The sequence below is a fragment of the Vulpes vulpes genome, chromosome 5, assembly GCF_048418805.1.
Source record: "Vulpes vulpes isolate BD-2025 chromosome 5, VulVul3, whole genome shotgun sequence".
Lineage (NCBI taxonomy): Eukaryota > Metazoa > Chordata > Mammalia > Carnivora > Canidae > Vulpes > Vulpes vulpes.
This window is the reverse complement of record NC_132784.1, coordinates 81,974,381-81,988,467: the sequence shown is the minus strand read 5'-3', so window position 1 is coordinate 81,988,467 and position 14,087 is coordinate 81,974,381. Positions and strand designations below refer to the sequence as shown.

General features: G+C 45.5%; 1 protein-coding gene and 1 long non-coding RNA gene across 3 annotated transcripts in view; one reads left to right on the top strand and one right to left on the bottom strand.

Moving 5' to 3' along the window:
- Nucleotides 1-9,523, bottom strand: part of TCP11L1 (t-complex 11 like 1) — a 40,288-nt gene extending 30,765 nt beyond the window's left edge. The window contains exons 1-2 of one of the 2 annotated variants that reach the window (XM_026012769.2): nt 9,247-9,523; nt 5,188-5,371 (exon numbers count right to left, since the gene is read on the bottom strand). In XM_026012769.2, coding sequence (XP_025868554.1) covers nt 5,188-5,347 — 160 coding nt within the window. In that variant the 5' untranslated portion in view covers nt 5,348-5,371; nt 9,247-9,523. The remainder of the gene's footprint in view (nt 1-5,187; nt 5,372-9,246) is intronic. The other variant, XM_026012770.2, reaches the window with a different exon arrangement.
- A 62-nt stretch (nt 9,524-9,585) lies between these two features.
- On the top strand, nt 9,586-11,524 carry LOC140599055 (uncharacterized). The gene is made up of 2 exons (XR_012001734.1): nt 9,586-9,910; nt 10,757-11,524. It is a non-coding gene; the product is annotated as an uncharacterized lncRNA (long non-coding RNA).
- The last annotated feature ends 2,563 nt before the right edge of the window (nt 11,525-14,087 follow it).

The window sequence follows — 14,087 nt, the reverse complement described above, 5'->3', positions numbered from 1 at the left end:
ATCCAACTTAGCGACTACTTAAAATCAAACTCATTAATGAAGGATACCTGATCCAAAAAGATAAAAGCTACAATTCTAAAATATGATCAAGATATGTTACAAATCTACACACACAGGAACTGTTCACTGCATACTAATTACAGGGTTCTAAGTGGGATTATTTTGTGTTTGAGAATTCTCAAATGGCAAATGTCATCCCAAACTACTATAGAGTGAGTATAGTGCAGCAAGGGTAAAGTTTATCCACAGAACTTACTGCACTGTGTAGCAACTGCTTGTTATTTTGTCTTCCTCACTAGACCACAAGCTCCAGAAGCAAAGAGATCACTGTGGGCCTGGCTCCCTGTTAGATTCCTGACACACAATATGCACTTAATAAATACTGACTGATTGAATTATGGTGTCTCTGTTCAGTCAAAGTTTAGTCATGACCTTTACAAATGTAAGAACTTGGGGGGCGCCTGGCTGGCTTAGTCATAACAGTGTTATGACTCTTGTTCTCGGGGTTGTGAGTTCCCATGATAGATTTGGAGATTACTTAAATAAATAAATAAGCTTAAAAAAATGTAAGAATTTAGTGTTACCATTTATCTAAGGATGTCTGGGATCTACTAATTAAATTCACAGGGGCGCCTGGCTGGCTAAGTCAGTACAGCATGCAATGCTTATCTTAGGGTTAAATTTGAGCCCCATGTTGGATGTAGGGATTACTTAAAAATAAAGGGGCAGCTGGGTGGCACAGTCGGTTGAGCACCTGACTCTTGGTTTTGGCTCAGGTTGTGATCTCTGGGTTGTGAGATTGAGTCCCGAGCTGGGCTCTGTGCTCAGCATGGAGTCTGCTTGATACCCTCTCTCCCTCTGCCTCTGCTCCCATCTCTCCTGCCACACATGGGTATACTCTTTCTAAAATAAGCAAATTAAAAAAAAAATAAAATCTTTAAAAAAAATGTAAGAACTCAGTGTCATCCATTTATCTAAGGATGACCAAGATCTACTAATTAAACTCACAAAGACCTGATTTAATAAACCAAAATGCTAAATGGAAGATATTAACTGGAAAACGGTCGATTTTTTTCATCAAAATACAGCATCCTTTACTGGTCAACAGGTGATTAGACACCAGAACAGAAGGTGCTTTGTGAGCAGAGAAGCATATAGAAGTAGAGAATCTCAGAGGAGACAATTAAGTTACAGTTGATTGATCCTTACCCTGAGGATCTCAATGTTTAAAGAACAGATCATCTTTTGGAATTAAGTCACCACCACAGATTAGTGTCAACCAGTTCTCACAAGGCAGCCATTTTTTTCTTTTTCAATATTTTGTATCACTTACTAAAGGTTCTGCCCCCAAATTGCAATGTGTATTTGGTGGGGGGCAAGGTGAGGTGTTTTTCGTCTCACACCACCACGCAGTTGTCAGACAGCAGTTGAGTCTAATTCCATTTTGACACTATCTACCTGCAGGCAATGTCAGATTCCATAGGTTAGGAGATAGTGGGGTACTTGCCCCCACTGCAAGTCCACATGGTCACCTGTGTTATAGATCTGAGGTTCCAATGACTCCCTCCTCAGGTTCTGTTAATTTACTATAGCAGCTCACAGAACTCAGAGATCTAACACTGACTTAACCACATTCATGGTTCAGTATAAAAGGAAATAAACTCAGGAGCAGCCAGATTAAGAGATGTGTAGGGCAAGGTATGGGGAAAGGGCATGTAGCTTTCATGTTCTGAGCATGCCACCCTCCCAGCACCACCACGTGTTCAACAACCCAGAAGCTCTCCCAACACAGTCCTTTTGGGTTTTTATGGAGGCTTCATTATATAGGCACGATTGATTAAATCACTGGCCATTGGCTGTCTCAGTTGGTTAAGCAGCCAAATCTTGATTTCAGCTCAGGTCATGATCTCAGGGTCTTGGGATCAAGTTCCATGGTTCCTGGGGAGTCTGCTTAAGGATTCTCTCTTTGCCTCTCCCCACTGTGTGCCTCTGCATGTGCTTGTGTTCATGTGCTTGCATGTACGTGCTCCCATGCTCTCATTCTCTCTCTGGCTCTCAAATTAATCTTAAAAAAAAAAAAGTCACTGGCCACGGGCAATTGATTCATCTTCCAGCCCCCTCTCACCACTCTGGAGGTTGGAGGATGAGAGTCTGATCACATGACTTGGTCCCCAGGCAACCAGTCCCCCCTTCTTAGGTTACCTGGGTGCTCTCCAAAAGTCACTCGTTAACATAACAAAAGACTCCTTTCTAGAGCTCATCATTTAGGAGATTCCAAAGGAGCTCTTCGCCAGAAACTGGACAAACACTAAATATATTTATTTTATAAATCCCATTATCATAGTTGCCAATAGCAATTCTATCCTTAAAATATTACTCTATTATAATTTTCAAGACTAAAGTTATCTTTTTGCTCATTACATTTTAATTCATAGAATTCCAGAAGTGATTTTAGAGTTACTATAAACTCAAATGTCCACAGTTTCATATTTTATAAATTCTTAATTTATGCTCTATGTGATCAGTGATGCTTCCTGATGTGGTCTCCAGACTATGGGGTCTGAGCTTTACCACAGAGGCCCACAGCCCTATGCCTACCTATTATGATAAGGAGAAAGATCAGGAAGCCAGAGGAATATTTTAGGGCACTGATTTTATATCTTGTTTTGGTATAGGCTTCTGTGAGAATTTAATGAAATCCTCCATGATCTTTTTCCTAAAAAATGCATATGCACACAAATTTTGATATACTTTTCTGGCTGTTCCTATGACCCCCTATCAACTCGATCACGGTCCCAGGATAAGTACTCTTGCTTAAAGGCATAACTGTATACAATCTCAGATAATGTAGCCTAGTGTTGGCTTGACATTAATTTGGAGTCATGCCATTAGACGGACAGGATGCCAAAGGCAAAGCCATCAATCAAAGAATGACTAAAGATCTAAACCAAAGGTCCTCCTTTATCAGAAACTGTAAAGGATAAACCCATTACTATACATCCAAATTACAGCAATCAGTCCTGGTATCTTTAAATGCAACAGATGACAAGCCAGTAGTATTAACAACTAATATTTATCAAGCATTTATTAGGTGCCAAGCACTATTCTAAATGCTTCACATGAATTCATTTAATCTTTACAATCATCCTAAGAGATAAGTATATTTTCCTCATTTAAAAAATAAGAAAACAGGGCACCTGGCTGGCTCAGTCATTAGAATATGTGACTCTAGTTAAAAAAAATTAAAAAAAAAAAAAAAAAAAAAAAAAAGGGATCCCTGGGTGGCGCAGTGGTTTAGCGCCTGTCTTTGGCCCAGGGCGCGATCCTGGAGACCCGGGATCGAGTCCCACGTCGGGCTCCCGGTGCATGGAGCCTGCTTCTCCCTCTGCCTGTGTCTCTGCCTCTCTCTCTCTATCATAAATAAATAAAGTTAAAAAAAAAAAAAAAAAAAAAAGAATATGTGACTCTTAATCTCATAGTTGTAAGTTCGAGTCCCATGTTGGGTATAGCGATGAGGTAAAAATAAAATCTTAAGAAATAAAAAGTAAAAAATAAATAAATAAAAATGAGACAGCAGAAGCTTTCTAGCTATACATATTGGAGACCAATATGACCAAGGTCATATTTGCTTACAGTGAGGTCTTTGTACACTTTGCTTGCTGGGAGAGCCTGCCTTTTTTCTCCAAAAATAATTTTTTTCTGTAAGGCCTAACATATGCATGATAGACTGTTATTAACAGCATGTTTCCCTGAACCTACTGGTATATCTATCAAAAATCTATGTGATACTAAACCATTATAAGATGGGGTCCATGTTTGCTGTAAGAATACTATGTTGAGGGGCGCCTGGGTGGCTCAGTCAGTTCAGTGTCTGCCTTCAGCTCAGGTCATGATCTTATGGTCCTGGGATTGAGCCCTATGTTGGGCTCCCTGCTCAGTGGGCAGTCTGCTTCTCCCTCTCCTTCTACCCCTCCCCCAGCTCATGCTCTCTCTCTTTCTCTCTCAAATAAATAAAATCTTTTTTTTAAAGATTTTATCTGTTTATTCATGAGAGACGCAGAGAGAGAGACAGAGACAGAGAGAGGCAGAGACACAGGCAGAGGGAGAAGCAGGCTCCATGCAGGGAGTCCGACGTGAGACTCGTCTCCAGGACCATACCCTGGGCTGAAGGTGGCGCTAAACCGCTGAGCCACCAGGGCTGCCCTCAAATAAATAAAATCTTAAACAAACAATCAAAAAAGAATACTATGTTGAGGGGTGCCTGGCTGGCTCAGTCAGTAAAGCATGCAACTCTTACTCTCAGAGTCGTGAGTTCAAGCCCCACATTGGGTGTAAAACTTCCTTCATTGAAAAAAGAAAAGAATACTGTGCGGACTAATAAGTTACCTGGGAAGGGCTTTAATCATTTTAAAAGAAACATACCTCAAACCCAAAAATGTTCATGCTTCTTTCAAATATGAAGAACTACTGATCATCTACACTTTAAAGAGATAACATCAGCACTGACATTCTTAGACTATGACACTTCCTCTTAAAACTTTCATTTTTGGACTCACTTCAAAAAGCTTAAGTATTCTTAATAAAAGACATGAGTTGGGGCGACTGCTGGGAATACTTGCGGAAATTACCACCCTTTCATCCGCGAGCCTGCTCCCTGCCAGGGATCTGAAATGACTTCACCACACACTCAGCAAGCTGAATCCCCTCAACCTCGTGGGAACTAAGCCCCCAGGCACTGAAGTTAGGGTGTGGTGACCTCACTCACATTCAAAACCTATTTCTTTTTTAACCTGCACAAGCACAGTCCTGGCTGAAACCTGCCTCAGACTTTTCAGATGCTTTTTAAATTAAAGCTACAATTTGCACTCCACCCTCTTTCTCAGAGCACTTCAGAGAAAGTGGAATATTATGGAGACTGCAGGAAGACAGGAATATTCTGGACATTATCCTGAAATTTTAATTTCTCAAGCAATTGAAAACCCACAAATGACTAGGCTGCCAGCAGAGAAACTTGCTATTCTTAAATGCCAGTTATTGGCAATGATATCACAGTATTAGAACCCAGCTCAGGGCCACAAGGAAGCCTAATCAAAACATCATCTGAAAACAGTAATATTGCTTCTTTTTTTTTTTTTTTTTTTTTTTTTTTTAGTAATATTGCTTCTAACCAAAGTCAAATCTGCTTACAGTGAGGTCTTTGCACTCTTCGGGTGCTGGGAGAGCCCGACTTTGTTTTCTGTAAAGCTTCATCAGAACCTTCCACAGCATCTTCAAGTTCTTGCTCAGAACCATTCGATTTTGATTTTCCTGCTTCATTTATATTGGGCTGGTCAGGGTTTTCAGACATTCTCAATTAAGTTTATTCACTTTCCTAGGAAAGAAAGACAAAGTGAACCACACGTTCTAGCTCTGTTACTAACTAGCAGTGTGACTCTAGGCAAATAAGTTATTCTCTTTGGGTTTCAATTTTCTCACCTGTAAAAATGAATCGGCTTGCAGAGACCTTATCCAGCTATCATACTCTACCTCAGTGATTTAACAGATTATTTGTAAAATGATGCTTGTAATGTATCAAATCTATGGACCTGTACTTCAGATATAGAGTAACAAGTTTGAGTATTTTTGTCTCACTTCTAAGTACCACGTCAAAAGAAAACAGGACCTTACATTGTTGGAAGATAATACTATCAACTGCCTGCTTCTATTTTAATCAAAGAGTGATTCTTCAATTTTTTACTTTCATTCCTGAGAGCTGATAGGCAAAGTCTCTGAAAATCATGCTTTTAACTTGGGCTTCCAATTGAATACACTGGGCTGAGGAGCTAGTTCTCTGATTCTGTTGTGCGGATAAGAAATCGAGGGATGACACAAGGCGGAATCTTATAAACCACGTAAGAATGTGTGGGGCAAATATTTTTATTAACTTCTTGCCAGTCAGCAGGAAAAGATGGTAAGGAGGAAGCTGCAGACAACCACAATGTACGGGTTAGGGTGGGGTTTTAATTTTTTTAAGTTGCTGGTTAGAACAAGAATAATACTTAATACATCGGTTTGGGCCAGTTAAAAAAGGCCTGAAATAGTATCCTCTTTTTACTGTAAAAGTTTTTGTCAAGTTTTCCTCACCCTCCCCCCCAGTTCTTTCCTAGAGTTCTCTCTTCCTAAGGCATTTCTAATTAAGAGAGAAGCTAGACACGTTTCTGCATTCATAATTCTGCAAATAATTAGCATTTGTACCATCAGCACTTGGAGATCACAAACCATTTTCATAAACACTAATTAGCCTTTATTATACACCTGGAGGGCAATGCAGGGATCAAAAGAAATGTTGACTGCTTTCAAAAGGTCTGGCAGGCTCTCCTGCACATTAGAGAAGAATCACTTTATTTAATTTTCTGAAATTTCAGATCCCTCCATTAAATAGAATGAAGTTACTGGAATTGACATTTTCAGGCCTGTATTTTTTTTTCCAGGCCTGTATTATTAATATGAGGGTTGCTTTATTGCAGTTCCCCCTTACCTTCCAATATCCCACTCCAGACACCCATCTCCTCTGTCCTAAATCCTATTAGGCTCTGGATATGCTCCAAGATCCAAAAGATAACACTGCCAGCATATTCTATGAGAAAGGACAAACACACACACACACACACACACAGACACACACTTCTTTTTTTTTTTTTTTTTTTTCAGACACACACTTCTAATTTTATCTTCTTCACATGCTGAGAATGAGCTCAGAAAGGATGAAGTAACTCTTACTGCACAGTGAGGAGGAAGGCATGCTTTCCTGGTCTCTAACACTCAGTTTAGTAAACTAACCCCATCCTTTTAAGGTGCAGCTCAGGTCCTATTTCTCCCAGGACACCTTCCCCACAGTGTATGCACCTTTCTCTGAACTCTCGTAGGTCCAGTTACTGCACATCTGGCATGCATCATTGCCTTAGATCTGATTCAATATATATGCTTATTTAAGTAGGTTTGGAGAGGGATGCTTGGGTGGCTCAGTCAGTTAAGTGTCTGTCTTGGGTTCAGGTCATGATCTCAGGGTCGTGGGACCCAGCCACACCCAGGGCTCCCTGCTCAGTGGGGAGTCTGCTTCTCCCTCTGCCCCTCCCCCTGCTCATGGTCTCTCTTGCGCGTTCTCTCTCTCTCTCTCTCTCTCATAAATAAATAACCTTTAAAAAAAATAGGTGAACAGTGAAACTTAAGCCTTGGTGACATGATAAAACCAGTAAGGGAGCACAGCACAGGGAGAAGTGAATGAATGTGGAAGGAGGTTGGGATAAGCTTTCCAGAAAAGGTGACATTTGAGCAGTTCTTTTAAAATGAGCAGGATTTATGGGACACCTGGGTGGCTCAGCGGTTGAGCATCTGCTTTGGGCTCAGGGCGTGATCCGGAGACCTGGGATCCAGTCCCACGTCAAGCTCCCTGAATGGAGCCTGCTTCTCCCCCTGCCTACGTCTCTCACAAATAAATCTTTAAAAACAAAAAAATAAAAATAGCAGGATTTCACCCAATTAAAAAGTGTCTAGAGTGAAAGAGGAGGTGAGAAGGGGGACATTGGGATGCCTGGGTGGCTCAGCGGCTTGGTGCCTGCCTTCGGCCCAGGGTGTGATCCTGGAGACCCCGGATTGAGTCCCACGTTGGGCTCCCTCCACGGAGCCTGCTTCTCCCTCTGCCTGTGTCTCCCATTAATAAATAAAATCTTAAAAACAAAGAAAAGAAAAGGGGAGCATTTTACTCAGAGGGCACACATGAAGGCACAGGAAGATGAGAACAAGTGGCCCACGCTGAAGAGGGAAAGATGGGTTGGGGCGAGCCTGTGAAACGGCTAGTTTTATTTAAAAAACAAAAACCGAAAAAAGGAAAACTGTGTGGAGGTTCCTCAAAGAGTTAAAAATAGACCTGCCCTACGACCCAGCAATTGCACTGCTGGGGATTTACCCCAAAGATACAGATGTAGTGAAACGCCGGGACACCTGCACCCCGATGTTTCTAGCAGCAATGTCCACAATAGCCAAACTGTGGAAGGAGCCTCGGTGTCCATCGAAAGATGAGTGGATAAAGAAGATGTGGTCTATGTATACAATGGAATATTCCTCAGCCATTAGAAACGACAAATACCCACCATTTGCTTCGACGTGGATGGAACTGGAGGGTATTATGCTGAGTGAAATAAGTCAATTGGAGAAGGGCAACATTATACGTTCTCATTCATTTGGGGGATATAAATAATAGTGAAAGGGAATAAAGGGGAAAGGAGAAAAAAATGAGTGGGAAATATCAGAAAGGGAGACAGAACATGAGAGACTCCTAACTCTGGGAAACGAACAAGGGGAGGCGGGCGGGGGGTGGGGATGACTGGGTGACGGGCACGGAGGGGGGCGCTGGATGGGATGAGCACTGGGTGTTATGCTACATGTTGGCAAATTGAACTCCAATAAAAAAAGAAGAAGAAAACGAAAAAAACCCACACAACTCTTCACCTAGATTTTTGACTGCTCCGTTCCCACCAACCGTATTTCCCACACATGCTGCGTCCGTGGTAAGCGCGCCTTCCAGACGCCCACTGAGCATCTGTTGACAGCTGTGTCCTCCCCGCGAGGTCGGCGCGTGTGGAGGGAAGCATGGGCGTTGGCCTCAGGCGGACCCGGGTTCCAATTCGGACCCTTCCCTCGCTGTGGAACTTCAGTTTCCTCATCTGCCAAACGCAGCGACCTACTCCTTGGATGGGGGGGGGGGGTGGGGGGGTCGGGACGACGGGCGCGCACCGGGGCGGCCGCCCTCTACGGGCTTTCCGCGCACGGCAGCTGCCGGGACAGGGCTGCCGGGGGCGCGGCTCTCAGCTGCTCCTTCATTCCAGCAGCTCCTGCTCCGCCCGACAAGGGGCCCGAGGGGAGGAGGTCGTCGCGCGCGCCGCCACCACAGACTCCTCACAGGAAGGGTCTGTCAGCAAAGGCAAGGCGCTCGGTCCGCCGACGCCGGGCCCGCTCCCTCCCGCAGCCCGCGCCCCTCGCCCCCGGGCTCCGATGTAAACAACCGTGCGGGCGGCGGCGAGGCGGCCCCGAGGGGAGGGACAAAGGCCGCCCTACGCCGCCACCCGCCGCGGCCCCTGCCTCTCCCTCCTCCACCCGACCGCGCGGGACCCGACCTGCCCGGAGGAGCCGAAGAAATGCCTGTGACTTGCACCTGGCGCCTCCCGTGCGGGCCCCGCGGGGCTGCCGGCCTCCGTGCGCGTCCCTCACCTGCCGCGGAGTCGGCGTTCTCCCTCCTGCCGCTCGGGCCGGGAACGAGGCGGGCGCCGGCGGAGCGCGGAGCGACGCGCGGCGAGCACGGGATGCTTCAGCCTCTGCCCTGCCGAGGCCGCATCCCCCGGCGCGCTGCGGGCCGTCCTCCCAGCCCGGCTCCGGTGGGCAGCGGCCAGCGCGGCCGCCCCTCCAGCGTCGGCGAGGAGGAGGCAGCCCTTTAGCCCGGAGGCCCCCGCCCCTCGTAGGGCGGCGCCATGTTTCCGTACGGAAAGGCGGGGGGTTGGGGGGGGCGCGGCTCCGTGCGGGCCGAGGGCGCTCAGCGGGCGGGGGCTCGAGCCGGGAGACGCCATGTTTCCGTACGGAGACTCCGAGTCGGCCGGCGGGGCTCAGGGGGCGGGTGGCTCCGAGCCGGGAGGCGCCCGCCCCGCGCTGGGCGGCGCCATGTTTCCGTACGGAAGCGTGGGCGCCGCTGGAGTGTGAGGCGGGAGCGGAGCACGTGGTAGAGGCTGCGCGGACTCCGTCAAGGGAAAGAAGACCGGCCGCGAATCCGTGAGCTCGTTCGGAGCCTCCCCCGCCCGGGTCTTCAGGCTTCGGTAGTACCGTCGTCGGGTTTCCGTAGCTGCACGTTGTTTACTATTCCCTCAGTTTGGAAAAAAAACAGGTAGCCGAGCCTCCCTTCAGTGGCACAGAGTCACTGTCGGGGGGCGGGGCGGGGGGGTCATCGCTTCTATCTAAGTGGCTGCCACACTTTGTCGACAGAAAGAGCGAGACTTCAGCCCCGCAGAGACGCGGGGCGAGGGGACGAAGGGCTCCGGTGACGGTCAGCCTGGTGTCGGTAAGGCGTGCGCGCTTGCAGGCATTTTAGGACCTGGGAGCTCTGGAAGGGAAGCCGCCGTGCCGAGCCAGGCCTGTTCCGGAGCCTCGTCTCCCTCCGTCACAGGCACTGGGGGCCGCGATTATCTTGGCGCTGGACTGGAGGCTGCTCCAAAAAAACAAAAAACAAAAAAAAGGGCTTTTCTCACCTTTTTTAGCAGTTCGATCGCGAACTGCGTGAATAGGAATAGTTTTTGTACCTAAGCTTTTTTTTTTTTTTTTAAGATTTTATTTATTTATTCATGAAAGACACAGGCAGAGGGAGAAGCAGGCCCCATGCAGGGAGCCCGATGTGGGACTCAATCCCAGGACTCCAGGATCACACCCTGGGCCAAATGCAGGCACTAAACCACTGAGCCACCCAGGGATCCCTATAGCTAACCTTAAAAAAAAAAGTTATGTGGGTTTTTTTTTTTTTTTTGTCATTTGTAAAAATTCTTACTTTTATATGATTTTTAGTGGTTTGATATGCCAACATATAGTATAACCCCCAGTGCTCATCTCAAGTGCCCCCCCCCCGTCACCCCAACCCCCCCCCCCCCCCACCTTCCTTCCACTACCCCTTGTTCGCTTCCCAGAGTTAGGAGTCTCTCATGTTCTGTCACCCTCACTGATCTTTTCTTTTCTTTTTAAGATTTTCTTTATTCATGAGAGACACAGAAGAGAGGCAGAGACACAGGCAGAGGGAGAAGCGGGCTCCATGCAGGAATCCGACGTGGGACTCGATCTGGGGTCTCCAGGATCAAGCCCTGGGCCGAATGTGGCGCTAAACCGCTCAGCCACCCGGGCTGCCCCTCACTGATGTTTTCCACTCATTTTCTCTCCTTTCCCCTTTATTCCCTTTCACAATTTCTTATACTCCCCGAATTAATGAACATGTAATGTTTGTCCTTCTCCAATTGACTGACTTCACTCAGCATAACACCCTCCAGTTCCATCCACCTCGAAGCAAATGGTGGGTATCTGTCGTTTCTAATGGTTGAAAGCTTGTGATTCTTAACTGTTCAATTGTAAAAATGCTGCAAGACTGAGCATAAGTCACGTATGCCTTAATTAAGCAAAATGATGGTAATAAGTCTCCTACCCCCGTAGCCTATAAAACTTGTTAAATTTAAATAACTAGAAAAGCAAGATGAAGTGAAATTAGTGCTCTCAGAACACTGCTGAATAGATCACACGTGGACAGGTACTCCTGGAGTCTTGAAAGCTGAGTGCAATACTACGCCCTCCAACCTTTCATCAACTGCCACATGAGGTGTTTTTTTTTTTTTTTTCCTTACACACGCACATGAAAGTCCTCAGATGAGGATTCACTTTAGGAGAAGGGGGAAAAAAAAAAAGCCAAAAGCCTTAAGATACTCAACTGGAATAAAGATTCACCAAAGAAAATACTCAGTTTTCACTTCTGAGTCTGGACTCTGACTATACCCTAAAATCATCTGGGGGTAGGGGAGCATTCTAAAACGATTATCTGAAACTCTGGGGGTGATGCCAGGGAAAAACTAAGCTTTCTAGGTGATTCCAACGTGCAGCCAGTTAAGAACCACGTCCCTAGAGAGATCCACTCTTCCCTTCACCCCATCCCTACTGAGAGTCCACTACCTTCTTGTAGGGAATAATATAAAGTTTTCACTTCTGGAGGTGACATTGCTACACTATCAAAACCACTGGTTTCACTTATAATGGTTTCTTATCTTCTGATAGATCTGGAACTGTTTCCTTTAAATATTAAGAACATATTTACACAATTTTTTTGGCTGCAAGTACCAGAAACTCAAATTACCTCAAAATAGAGTTCACTGCGAGGCTAGGTAGGGAAGGAGAAAGCTGGCAGCTAGCTGTTCTAGAGATCAGTACTGTTGTCATCTCCCCAAGACACACAGGATGGTTCTCATCACATCTCTGCTCCTTGCTGCGATCTCCTGCACTCCTCTGAATCACAGGCTGGTTTCTCTATTTTCTTAGTTGTTGCTCCCTTCTATTTTGGATTTTTTCTATATAGAATTTCCTTGGCAAAGCTGACTTTGGTGCAAAATCAGTCCTATGCCTATAGAGCAGTTGTCCTTGGATCAGTGCTCAGCCCTGGTCTACTCAGCTAAGGTGGTGGCAAGGCTCACGGTCACCTAGGCACGAGGTGTATAAGTGGGGATGGGTTCCCAGGGGATATGGATGAGTGAATGAGGGCACACAGCAAGCAGCTGACAGTCGAGGGATACGGGATGGTTGCCCCCAGCATTCAGGGTAGCACACGACCTACACCTTAAAACTCTGACCATGCTCACAGTAAATAGAGCCAATTTTTCTTAAAACTTTATTCTTGTAGGACACCTGGGTGGCTTGGTCAGTTGGGTGTCTGCCTTCGGCTCAGGTCATGATCTTAGGGTCTTGGAATCGAGCCCTGTATTGGGCTCACTGCTTAGCAGGAAGTTTGCTTCTCCCTTTTCCTCTGCCCCCTCCCTTGCTTGTTTTCACTCAAAAACAAAAACTATTCTTTATTAGGAAGTTTGAGGTAAACTGGTCTTGCTAGGTTTTCTGTGAAATTATAATTCTATTAGAATGATACTGCTTCTAGGGACATGAATGTAATAACTAGGCGGTTAGTTCTGGCTTCCCCTGAAGAAGTGGTGTTAGTTTTGTATGCCAAATAATCATTCAATTATGTGCAAAGTAAAGGTTGCAAGTCAGATAGTACACACAGTTGCTCTGCACTCATGTACAGTTGCTAGATCGATTAGTCATTCTCAACCCTGATTACACCTGAGAATCTCCTAGGGGGCAGGAGTTCTAAAATGATCATCTGAGACTCCAGGGGTGATGTGAGGGAAGAACTGTTAAATTTCACAGGTGATCTGAGTGTTCAGCCAGGCAAGAACCACCTCCACACCCCGAATGTGGTCTCATCACATTTTCAGTAATTTCTGAAAACTTCCTAAACACTTAAGTCACGAACCATCTTCTCTTTTTCACGTAGTAAAGACAACTGCCTTCCCTTACCAATGAAAACCAAAACCAAGAAACCTGACAAAGTTATTCCCTGCTTTATTAGAACAGGAGTCACAGATATAGAGTCCTCAACCTATTCAAAGACTAGTTGGTATCAGATGTTAGAAAATAAGATTGACATACTAGCATATTGGCGCATGATTTGAATTCTCCCTGCCGCTCTTTTAAGATTTTTTCTTTTTAAGTAATCTCTATTCCCAGCGTAGGGTTCAAAAGCACAACCCAGAGGTCAAGTCACACACATCAAATGACTAAACCAGCCTAGTGCCCTTCCTGCCTCTCTTTAAAAGTCAAAGTAGGGATGCCTGGATGGCTCAGTGGTTGTGTGTGCCTTCAGCTCAGGTACTAATCCAGGATCAAGTCCCACATTGGGCTCCTTGCAGGAAGCCTGCTTCTTCCTCTGCCTATATCTCTGCCTCTCTCTTGCTCTGTATCTCTCATGGATAAATAAATAAAATCTTTAAAAAAAAGGTCGAAGTAGAAAAATTGTTTCCTTTTAATCTTTTAATTATTGTATGGATGAAGTTTCAAATTGTAATTGTAGTATATTGCTGGTCTATTTACCAAATATATCTTGATAGTGCAGTTCCAAAATAATCATAACCTTGGATGAAAAGTTGAAGATCTTAGTGCAAATGACTAGTTCAAAGAAATACAGGATACGAGAGGAACATAAGAGATTGTGCTTGCAATCAGCACAATCCAGATTGTGGGAAACTAAAGAACTGACTGGGTTAGGTTTATTTGATGACAGAGAGGGAAGGAGGACCAGTGAAAAGAACATCCTATAGGTTAAGAGACTTACAAAGTGCGTTAACCAACTGCAATTTATGAGCCTTAATGGGACCCTATTTGAATAAACTGTCATGGGGATCCCTGGGTGGCGCAGCGGTTTGGCGCCTGCCTTTGGCCCAGGGCGCAATCCTGGAGACCCGGGATCGAATCCCACATCGGGCTCCCGG